Source organism: Lucilia cuprina, chromosome 5, assembly GCF_022045245.1.
Source record: "Lucilia cuprina isolate Lc7/37 chromosome 5, ASM2204524v1, whole genome shotgun sequence".
NCBI classification, from domain to species: domain Eukaryota; kingdom Metazoa; phylum Arthropoda; class Insecta; order Diptera; family Calliphoridae; genus Lucilia; species Lucilia cuprina.
This window is the reverse complement of record NC_060953.1, coordinates 61,676,122-61,688,728: the sequence shown is the minus strand read 5'-3', so window position 1 is coordinate 61,688,728 and position 12,607 is coordinate 61,676,122. Positions and strand designations below refer to the sequence as shown.

The window sequence follows — 12,607 nt, the reverse complement described above, 5'->3', positions numbered from 1 at the left end:
TAAATGTTAAGTATTTCTTTCTTAATTTTACATTTTCAAAAATACCTTTTTAAAAAGTGACTAGAATATTTTTTGGAAATTAAAAAATATATATTTTAAATAATTGAAAAAAATTTGTATTTACCCAGCAAAAACTGGGTAATGGCTTTCTATTGTAATTACATACCTTTTAATGACTACTAGATATTACCTGGATTACATAGAAGTAGTCTAATAAGGTCTTATTAGTAATGTATTATATAAATACTTTCTAATTTATTATTATTTATTCCAAAAGCGCGAGGTCGGACGTTCTTCATAGAACTTAGTAGTGAGATTGCGGTAAACATAAAAACCGTTCCAAATGAGTTTTCATGGCTGTAATAATATTTTTGTGGCAGTAATGAGTATGGCAAGTAGGGTCAATTATAGAGTAATCCTCATAAAATTTTGTAGAAATTTCGGCTTATATGAAACTTATTTTTGCCGAATTTTATCATTATAATTGTAAAATTAAACATTTCTGAAGGGGCTTTATATGAGAGGTACTGGCAACTGTAGACAGATCATTATAACATTTTATAAAATTATTTTCATTTTATAGCACTTGTTTATTTTGGAGTTCATAAATATTATGGTATTTTAAAGTCAGAATTAAAAATTATATTTATATGTTTAAGGGTACTCTCAATAGAGCAATTAGGGACCTACTTATATCCACCTTACAAAAATATTTTTGAGTACATATAACTAGTTTTTTTTTTCAATAAAGAATATTTGTGCAAGATTTCAGCTCTCTAATTTCTCCTGTTTAGGTCTTAACGTGTCTAAAGCTGGCTTAGAAATTAAAAAGAAACCGGAATATACACATATACTTTATAGATCTACGAACAATGTTTATATGTGTTACGAGTATATCACTGCACTTATGTAATTTAAAAGGTAATTATGAAATTTAAAGTTTTGTTTCTACAATTTAAGTTATGTCTTCAATACTCTTACCTTAATATGGCAATCATCATATGAATCCATCGTCACGTCTTTATCAGGTATTAATGACTGTTTTGATTTTTTCTTAACTTTATGTTGTTTATTGGCATATTTTTTCTTGTTCAGATAATAATCTATTAATGAAGCAGTTTTAGTGGTTGGACTAGCAGGTGGATGATCCTGTTGTTGTTGTTGTTGCTGATACAAAAGCAGTTGTGCCAGGTAGGGAGGTATTTCAGCATAATAATTATTATCCATTTTATTCGCATTATTGCAACTAATGTTTGTATTATTACAAATGTTATTACAATTGGCAAGATTTATATCAGCATAGATGATATTTTCTTGAGTAGTATCTCCATTATCGTTATTGTTGTTGCTGCTGTTGTTATTATTATCACTACAAGACGTTGAACATTTAATAATGGTTACATATTTGTCTTCATCATCATAATTATCGTTATCCTCGGAGATATACTCATCGTCATCAGCATGGTCGTTATTATAAACTAGCATAGACTCAACGACGTCACCATAATCATTGTTATCTTTTTTGTTGCACTTATTGTTGTTGTTTGTGTTGTGGTGTACATCATCAACTGCATCATTGCTCTTGTCATCATTGTTAACAATCTGCTGCTTTTGTATACTTTTTGTAACTGTCCAATGGTCCAATGAATGTAAACAAGTGTTTTCTTCTTTGGTAAAGTCGTCTTTAGAATTTTGTTCCTGCTGCTGCTGTAGCAACTCTTGATACTGCCACCTTTGTTGCTCTTGCTGCTGATGTTCTTGTTGTGGTTGCTCCGTCTTTTGGCTGGCATTACAACTACTACTACTACTTGTGTTACTGATGACAACAATGTCGCCACCATTTGGTGTACTCTTGACAGCATAGTACTCGCATAATTGATTCCTATGCTCATCCTTAAGTGCAACATACTCGGAACTTTCTGTGAATTTACTTAAAATATGGCTGGCTGTTGCCAAATCTTTTTCAGATAATGCAATCGTTAAACTTGTAGGATTTTTCGATATACACTTGCCCATAGATTCTGCTCTTTATTATGATGTGCTCAACTCCACTATTCTATTTCAATACGGACAAAACTAATGGTAATGTTAAAGGTGTCGCCCTGCAAGTTAAAAGGTAAGTTTAAAGATACATATAAAGACAATTTTGAAGGGAATGTACATATGTAGTATGTGTATATATGGATGAATGCTTTTGTCTCAAAATTGCAATCAACTTTTATTCACTTGTTTGCTTATGAACTGATTTGAGTTTAAACGTAATGTTACACAGTGGTACAGACTAAACTATAGATCAGACAATACTAAATATTACACTATAGAATTAGGCTAAAATCGAGATTATAGTCCAGACTAAAAACTAGACTATAAACTAGACTATAGACTAAACTATAGACTAGGCTATAGACTATAGACTAGACTACAGACTAGACTATAGACTAGACTATTGACTAGACTATAGACTAGACTATAGACTAGACTATAGACTAGACTATAGACTAGACTATAGACTAGACTATAGACTAGACTAGACTATAGACTAGACTATAGACTAGACTATAGACTAGATTATAGACTAGACTATAGACTAGACTATAGACTAGACTATAGACTAGACTATACACTAGACTATAGACTAGACTATAAACTAGACTATAGACTAGACTATACACTAGACTATACACTAGACTATAGACTAGACTATAGACTAGACTATAGACTAGATTATAGACTTGACTATAGACTAGACTATAGACTAGACTATAGACAAGATTATAGACTAGACTATAGACTAGACTGTAGACTAGACTGTAGACTAGACTATATAGTAGACTATAGACTAGACTATAGACTAGACTATATTTGTTAGTAGGGGCGTTTGTACGCTATTACTAAGTTTTCAAAAATATACCACTGTACATTGATATATGTATATATATATACATATGTATGTACATACTCTTATCTGCTTGCATCGGTGCTCTCGAAATATTTTATTGTTTTTGTTTTGCTGTTACAATTCTTGTGTGGTTCAGACTAAAAGGTTTTTCAGTGACTAATAAACAATTGTTTCATTAGATGATATCACACACATTTTAAAAACACACATATACATACATTCTTATAAACTGCCAAGTAATATAGAAATCGTTTTTGTTGAGTATTTGCTGAACTACCAAAAAAATGAACAAAATAACGAAATGAAAAAAAAAACTAAATAATAATAAAAATCCAAACTAAGTAAAAATGAAAATGTTATTTCTTTTAAGATTGTACAAGTATTGTTTAAATATTTTCTTGTTCTGTATTTTTTGTATATGCATTCAATTTTAATGTCTTGAATTTCAATATTGGCGCCTTTGCAACATAAAAATAAGAAAAAAACTCCGATACATGCAACTAAATAAATGTGTATCAGTGGATGTATTTTATAGTTTCAAGTTGTTGTTTGCTTATGTGGCGGTTACTTGTTGTGGTAAATTGATAAGAAAAATATACATATATCTGTGTGAACTTGCACACACACACACACAGATATTATTGGAATTGCAGTTTGTATTAAGTATTGGTTTATTGTTATTTGCCAAATACTTGAAATTCTTCAATTTTCAATTTTACCCACATGCTTATAAATGTAAAATTTGAAAAGAGTAAAATTATTTTGGCTTGTTATTCCCAATGAGATATTTTTAATTTATTGACCAAATTCTGTAAAGAAAAATAAGAAAAACATAGTAGTTAATATCAGTTTCAGTTAAGTGGTCAACATATTAATAGTAGAACTATATCTACATTAGAGTTCTTTAGATAAATAAAAATAAATATAATATAATTTTTTAAATAATATACAGATGAATATAAGGAATAAAATATGGATACATTTATGGAAATTGTTAGATTTTTCTGTGGCTTTAATTAAATTTTTTTAGACAATATTGAAAAGTAGAAAAATCCTGATGATTTAAAATTTTTTTTAATGCACAAAAATATCTAATTTTTTTTTTTTTTATCGAAAATTAGATATAATAATGTTAGAATCTTTTTTAAGTTACTAAAAATATGTTGAAAATTTTGAATTACAATTTCCTGTTTTATTTCTATTTTCAGATATAAATATTTCTAGTTAAAAACTGAGACTCTTTTGAAATTTAATGTAAAAATGAAAATCCTAATTGTCCTTCTCAAACAATCGCTAGTAATTTTTTCTTTTTTCCTGATATATCAATATAAAAACATAAATAAAATACCTTCTTCATTAATGTGGTCCAGAAAAATATTTGTTCAACATTTTATTTATGTTTATGTTTATAGAAGAGTACAAATATATATGGGTTAAAGGATATATTTTTACAGCAGCCACCTTATTAAACATATTTATGTTTGTTATGTTATTCGTATAAGACATACTTAAATTTGTAAAAGAAAATTGTTTAGTAATTTTCTCGACTGTATTCTACTGATGACAACCTGGGAAATCATTGCTGTCCTAATATAAATACCCCGAAGTTATACCATGTTACATACTTACCCAAGGAGGAAAACATAAAGCGAAATAATGTAATTCGAATAGAATGTTTTTGTTTTTTTTTTTTTTTTCTAAAAAATTGAAATAAAACAATTCCATATAAATGTTAGAGTATTGATCAATGACATCATTAAAATCTATTGGTTTCAAATTATTGAAGTTATTTAACACAACTCATTATTTGTTGTTGTATCGCTTCCAATTATTTTATAAAAATTTTCAAATTAATTTCTAAGCTGTCTATGGCCTATTTTATAGTCTATTCTATATTCAAGTATGTATTTTAGACTATAGACTAGAATTTTATATTCTAGTCTATAGTCTAGTCTATAGTCAAGTATATAGTCTAGTCTAAAGTGTAGTCCATAGTCTATTCTATAATCTATTCTATAGTCTCTTCTATAGTCTATTCTATAGTCTAGTCTATAGTCTAGCCTAAGTCTAGTCTATAGTCTACCCTATAGTCTAGCCTATAGTCTAGTCTATAGTCTAGCCTATAGTCTAGTCTATAGTCTAGCCTATAGTCTAGTCTATAGTCTAGCCTAAAGTCTAGTCTATAGTCTAGCCTATAGTCTAGTCTATAGTCTAGCCTATAGTCTAGTCTATAGTCTAGTCTATAGTTTAGCAGTCTATAGTCTAGTCTATAGTCTAGCCTATAGTCTAGCATATAGTCTAGTCTATAGTCTAGTCTATAGTCTAGTCTATAGTCTAGTCTATAGTCTAGTCTATAGTCTAGTCTATAGTCTAGTCTATAGTCTAGTCTATAGTCTAGTCTATAGTCTAGTCTATAGTCTAGTCTATAGTCTAGTCTATAGTCTAGTCTATAGTCTAGTCTATAGTCTAGTCTATAGTCTAGTCTATAGTCTAGTCTATAGTCTAGTCTATAGTCTAGTCTATAGTCTAGTCTATAGTCTAGTCTATAGTCTAGTCTATAGTCTAGTCTATAGTCTAGTCTATAGTCTAGTCTATAGTCTAGTCTATAGTCTAGTCTATAGTCTAGTCTATAGTCTAGTCTATAGTCTAGTCTATAGTCTAGTCTATAGTCTAGTCTATAGTCTAGTCTATAGTCTAGTCTATAGTCTAGTCTATAGTCTAGTCTATAGTCTAGTCTATAGTCTAGTCTATAGTCTAGTCTATAGTCTAGTCTATAGTCTAGTCTATAGTCTAGTCTATAGTCTAGTCTATAGTCTAGTCTATAGTCTAGTCTATAGTCTAGTCTATAGTCTAGTCTATAGTCTAGTCTATAGTCTAGTCTATAGTCTAGTCTATAGTCTAGTCTATAGTCTAGTCTATAGTCTAGTCTATAGTCTAGTCTAAAGAAATAGGAGACAAGTACATACATATGTACATATATGTTTACATAAGTACATTTCATCAGTGCGTAAAGGGACAAAACAAATCTCACTAATCGTGCCAACGTATAATTGAAGGAAAAGAAAATAACCTTTCACACCAAAACACATACTCTATCAAAAAAGATATGAAATTGACAAAAAATCAAGATTTTTATCAGTATTTAAGAAGCATGTACCAGGAACTTAACAGATAACAATGCATTTGTAGTTGTCGTTGTAAAGCTCCTGATGTAGCAGTTGAAAAAATATTGTATAAAACTTTACACAAATTACATGTACCTATGTAGAAATAGTAATCACATGGACTTATAAAAAGTGAAAATCGTAAGAAAAACAAAAATATACATAAACACAAAGTACGTATGATGGAAGGAACTGAAAAAAGAGTTAAATTGTTGTTTGTAATACACTGTTTGCTTTATGTACATATGTATATATGTTGGTATTGTATTATACTCCAACGATTATGTGTTTGTGTGTACACGAAGCTTTGTCTTAGGTATAAGAGGACATTTTCTTTTACTTCTTGGAATGTTCTTATGTATGTGCATATAAATACATTTTTTGTGTCTTTGGTTTAATGGTGTTGCGGTCTATAATAAAAAATTATATATTAAGGTGGATCATATTGATGTTTTAGTAAATATCAAATTTTTAGAATACTGAACGTAAAGTTGATATTTTACTATTTGGTAAGTATCTGTAATTAACAAGCATAACTTTATTATCTCTAAGTGCCGGTTAGTGCCACGGTTTAATTTCCTTTTTTAAAGATTTGCGCACATTCGAAATATTGTATTAACGATAAATCTGCCGTAGTGTAACTATGATCGAAAAGGTATACCAAAAATGAATTAGAGTAGGTCGTTAACAAAAATTACACTGCTTACGGAAGTGACATTTTAAAATCACCATCTTAACACCACCCAATATATGTCGAAATATTTATATAGACTGAGTGTTAGTATAAAAAAGTATGTATTGAAAAAATTGAAATGATATTTATGAGCTGCTATTCACATTTGTAAATGCCATTATATTTATGTCTTCGAATGTGTGATGTTGGTGTCAATAATTTTACATTCTTTAAGCTTTAGAATCATATTTTTTGTATCTTTTCCTTTTAGTTTGTTTCTTTGTTTTGTTCTTGTATTCTATACAAGTAAATGTGTTTACACAGCAACAGTCTGAAAGGCATAAAAGGACACACTCAACACACATAAACACAACCTTTTTACACATTACCCAGCAGTTCTACAAAGATTTAATGAATACTAAAAGACATTGATTTCCACTAACGTTTAATCAATTGGTTGGCTGTAATTCGTCTTCCGTAATGGATGTACTCTTTGTGAAGATAATTGTGTCGCCTTTGTAAGTTGATATTTAAAAAAATAAACTTAAGCTTTTTGTCTTTTTGTCTTCGTAACCCTAATAGGTATGTTAAATATGTAGTTCATCACTGTCCGCCCGAACTGCTGGGACATTACAGTATGTGGATATATCCATACATACTTTTGCATTGGTTATAAAAATGACGATGGTAGTGGTTGTTTACTTATTTGGTGCCAAAGGCGTACACTTCAATTTTACTTTCTTCATTGAAGCATGTAAGCGTAAAAGCGTACAAATATCTACCAAGTATTGAAGTAAGTACAAGCTCACATGTACATATGTATGTATGTTCAAATGTAGGTTTGAAAGTTTGTAGATATAAGCAAGCGTATACATACAATTATTTGCAGTTAGTCACAATGTAGTATGTATGTGAGGGAGTAAAAGCAAAAAACAAAATATATATATCAACAAAAATCCTTTGGGTATTATGTTTGTCAGTTTAAGTGAGTGCTGTGATGCAAAAAATAACAAAAATATACATACATATATATTTTCTTTATAGGTATGTATGTAGAAAACATAAATGTTGATGACTTTTCAATTAGGTTTTATGACTTTTCTTTTATTTAACGTAATGGATATACAGGACTATAGATATAAAAACAAAATACAAGTTGTAATGTTTATATATAAATATTTATATACATATGTAAGTATATATGTAGAAAACTGGGAGGCTCTGTTTAGGATGAAGTAACTACGATACAGTCCGGTGGCCTTCGGACTGTGGTACAACCTAAGTCCATTTTATACCAAATTTTTAATTACATTTTCGGATGAAAATCAAAATTTATGTAATAACAACAAATCAGAACAGGACCTTATGGTTCCATCTGAAGCTAAGCAGGGATCTACAGATCCCGTTACTCAAATTGAAAAAGACGATACACTAGAAATTTGGTGGAAAATTCGGCTCCCTATACGGAAATAACAAAGGTGCTTTAGTCCTTAAAATTACCTTTGCAATTTATCTAAAATCAGGTCAAACACAAATATTACAATATATGGATATGGAACTGTTTAAATAAGAGCCATAGATCTCATGTTAGGGCGATGAATCCAAAATGGATTTCAAGCCTATTTTCCGCTGCTAGAATATTTTAAGGTATTGAATTAAGTCATTAAAATTAATATCGTATAAATTACCTTTGCAATTGATACAAAATATGCTTTCCAGCTCAAAGACAAGAGCAAGTAATAAATAATAGTTGGACAAGGCCAACTCCATAATACCATACAACTGTTACAAAAATAAAATATAATATAGTTTTTATAATAAAGCATCTATGTTGAATTGTACCTTGCTTCAGATATTCTTAACCTATTTTTTGTTAAATAAAATTGTGGACATTTAAGTCAAATTTTTAAGGGGCCTGTTATAGGGGTTAAGGTCAAATGAGGCTCTATAATTATAAAATTCATGAGGGTCATTAAGGCTAGTATGTAACCTGGTTTTACGGCAAAATATATGCCTAATATATACGAAAAATGACGTACATTTTACGAATCGTTCGTTGTTTCGCACCACGAAATTCTTTCGTAATATATACGAAATTGTACGAAATATTTTAGTATTATGCAAAATATTCTTGAAAAAATTAATTTACATAAATTGAAAAAACGGAATTTTGAATAATATTATATTATAATATTAATTTATTCAAACATTTTTGTTCATTTTAAAATAAATTTTCTAATTTTAGTTCAAAATTATTCTCCACATGAATTTTCATTTTTTTATGAAAATAATTCGTGAATAATATTATACTATTTCTTAAATTTTATAAAAATGTTGTAGTTTTATTTAATCATAATATAATTAAATCATTATGTTTAATTTCGCTAAAATTTAAGAAGATCACGTAGCAAATTTCGTTCTTCAAAATTGCGACCTGTAGTATGACTACAAGGTTTAAATCGACTAAGAAAATTATTCTTAGTCGATTAGTGGGTATAAGATCAATATTATTGTGCGTTACAAACATCAGCTCAAACCAAATATACCCTCCCCACAAAAGTAGTAGGGAGTAATTTGGCAATTAAATGCATGAATTAGTTCAAAATTTATAGGGTACCACCCTAATGTAAATATATTAATTGTTGATATTGTCTAGGGAATATGATGACCGTAATATATAAGCTCAAATTCTAAAGATTAAACGGAATAACGACCTCTCTCATGCAAATATTCATTTGAATTTTTACCCAGTTAAATATTGTAAATAATCCGTTTAAATCCGTTCATAGCTACAAAACGTGAAACCCTTATTTTTACTTCCGATATAAACAAAATTCGAAATGCAACTATATATGAATATAATTTTCATCACTTAAAAAAGTCAAATTAGTTTTGTCTGCTAATTGGGTTCCAGGAACATAGCCACCCTAATAACTGGAAAACATTTTATTTTCAAAAAAATATTTTCGAACATTATTTGTAACAAAAGAAAAAACACACATTTATATTTTCGCTTAAATCATTCCTAATACACTCACAAATTCTTAAGAAAATTTAAAATTACAAAATGAAAATGCTATTGCTATAGACAATTTAATTTTATTTAAAAAGTGGTCACCCCCACATGCATATGAATAATGATTATATGTTTATGATTATGTATATAATGTACCATTAGAGAATTTGCTATCAAAAGTATTTACCAACGAAAAAAAAAAATATTAAATTGTTATTTAACACAAAGAAACAATACGCTAACGTGATTATTTGAATAAGAAACGATTCACACTTACAAACCTTTGCCAGTTTTTTTTTTTCTTTAGAAAAGTACCCAAATTTAATGTGGTTTTTTTCGAACAAACAGAAATATATATTTTAGGCTTTTGTAAGCCTTAATAAAGTTGTAGGGTTTAATTTGGCGTTTTTGTTTTCCTTTCAAAACTCCACATAATAGTCGTAATGGGTTTTTATTTGCAATTTCCATTTTGTTAAATTTAAGCCACTTCTATTTAATGGTTTTTAGAAGTAAATATAAAATAATGCCCATAAGCTGCCGGCAGGAGCAGTGGAACTTAAGTAAGAATTACAAAAAATTGTTCTTAAATATATTTTGTCATTAAATGTTGACGGAAATTGATAATTGCAATTTGGAGTTATACTTAGGTACCCATTAAAAAAATATTTAAAATTTGGTAATTAATTTTAAAGGTAATGTTTTTTTTCACACATTAGTTAGTATTTCTAACCCTATTTCGGATAGATTGATTGTTAATGGGGCATGAAGTAACAGAATAGACTAATAAACTTAGAAAATTACTCTAAAGCTGGATTTGAATCAGGAAAAGTCATATAAGCACATTTGTAATCAATGTGCAATCGGTTTAGAATCATTTTCTAAGTCGATTTAGCTATGTCCGTCAGTCTGTTCTTCTTGTCCGTCCGTCTGTCTGTCCGTCCTTCCATGTAAACTTTGTAATCAAAATACAATTATGAAGCAATTATGAATATTAAGATGGTTAAGAACAGTCCATTACTTTAAATAGCCCCCGAATAGGTCAGATAATTCAATGAAATTTGGCACATGATCTTTTATGGTACAAAAGACGAAGCCTATTGAAAATGGTTAACATCGATCCATTATTTTACGTAGGCCCCATGCAACTGAACCAGCCGAATATGGATTTTAAGTTTTTAATTATGTTTAATAAACTTTAATCTCTACAAAAAGCTGCAAAGCCTTTAAGTATATTTGAGGCAAGGTACAATTTATCTTAAATACTTTCCCGCGTATTCATAAAGATAGCAATAGGTTGTTTTAGGTCTATTACGCACATTTTTCTTACAAAATTGGTACAATAAACAATCAATAAATTTATTAAACGTTTATAAATACGGGCGTTTATTGCGAAAACTAAATCACATTCTATTTTTGTAACAGGTGTAGGGTATTATATGATCCGCCTCACCCGTCTACAATTTCTTACATTTGTAATGTTTTTCAATCTAATAAGAACTAAGAAGTTTTTGAATCTACTATCGTTATTTTAAAGGTTTTTCATTGATCCATTTTGAAGACAACTTTATTTATAAATTTTTAAAGTCCCATCTGTAGATTTTGAAATATGATCTAAGACTATATTTTTAAAGTAACTATAAACTCAGAATAATTTAGTAAGTAAAACAAAGAGTATTTGTCATATAGATTTGTTTAAAATCTTAGGTTAGGATATAGCTTGAGAGATATAACACAGATAAAACCTTAGATTCAATGTAAATATTGTAAATAAATGTGTGTTTGTACGGTTATTTCTGTTATTTGTTCATTACAATACAATTACAAATACAAATATTCTAACCTACCGAGCAGGGTGGCGATGGTCATACGCATTATTGAATCTCTGGTGGGAATCTAACCAACAACCACCAGACGGACATGCTAGTTTTCAATCACTCTGACACAATGTCTTGGAAACCTGTTGATAAAATTTATTTTATAGATTCTTATAATAGAGGATAAAATTCCATTATTTTTTAATGTATTGGAAATTAAAACAAAAAAAAAACACAGAATGTCAAAATTTAAGTAATTTAAAACAAATATAAGGGTTAAATAAAACAATTTATCAAAAATCCTATGTCAATTATATACTTCAACTCAAATCCCATAGTAGGTGGTATTCGGTGGCTGTTAAGTTACATATGCATTTACAATTAAAAAAAAAAAGAAAAAAAAAACTTAAAATGTCACTCAAATTTAAAAAGTTATATGTGTCTTGTAGAAAAAAAGGAATACACATTCAAAAGAAAAATGTTTAAAAGTTTATTTTTTTATTGCTAAAAATAAAAAATTAAAAAATACACAACTTGCTTGTTTATTTAATGTGTGTTTTTTCCTCCATAACTAGAAACTAAAGTTTTGATTTTTTGCAGAGAAAAACTTTTTAATTTTTGACATTTTCTTAGTTTGTTTTTGTCTTGTATTTACTATGTTTTATGTATTTATGTGTAATAATCAAATATGAATTGTTATTTATTTTATTGTTTTACTTTCGACCAAATCCTCCTGGGATGAGCATATACAATATACCCTGTAGTTTTAAAGTATTGTAAACAACTTTATTGCTGCAATATACATAGTTTATTATACTATTATTCCTTAGACTATAATTCGGAAAACGGTATTGATTTAACTTTATAAACCTTTCCAGGGGAACTACACCAATCTGTTGGGCATGTTTAAGTTTTAATCGTATGTGACTGAGTATACATATTTGTAGTGAACAAAATGTTTCTAACTTGATTTTGTTTAAAATTGTTTAATTTATGTCAATTGGCAGGAGTTAAATTGTTTAAACAAAAAGTTATTATTTA

General features: G+C 28.5%; 1 protein-coding gene across 13 annotated transcripts in view; it reads right to left on the bottom strand.

Moving 5' to 3' along the window:
* LOC111675082 (probable serine/threonine-protein kinase DDB_G0282963) overlaps positions 1–12,607 on the bottom strand; it is a 70,273-nt gene that overhangs the window by 41,482 nt on the left and 16,184 nt on the right. For 12 of the 13 annotated variants that reach the window (XM_046953208.1, XM_046953219.1, XM_046953215.1 and 9 more), the window contains exon 2: positions 982–2,102. In XM_046953208.1, the coding sequence (XP_046809164.1) occupies positions 982–2,016 (1,035 nt within the window). In that variant the 5' untranslated portion in view covers positions 2,017–2,102. Of the gene's footprint in view, positions 1–981; positions 2,103–3,622; positions 3,642–12,607 lie in introns of those variants that run through there. The other variant, XM_046953209.1, reaches the window with a different exon arrangement.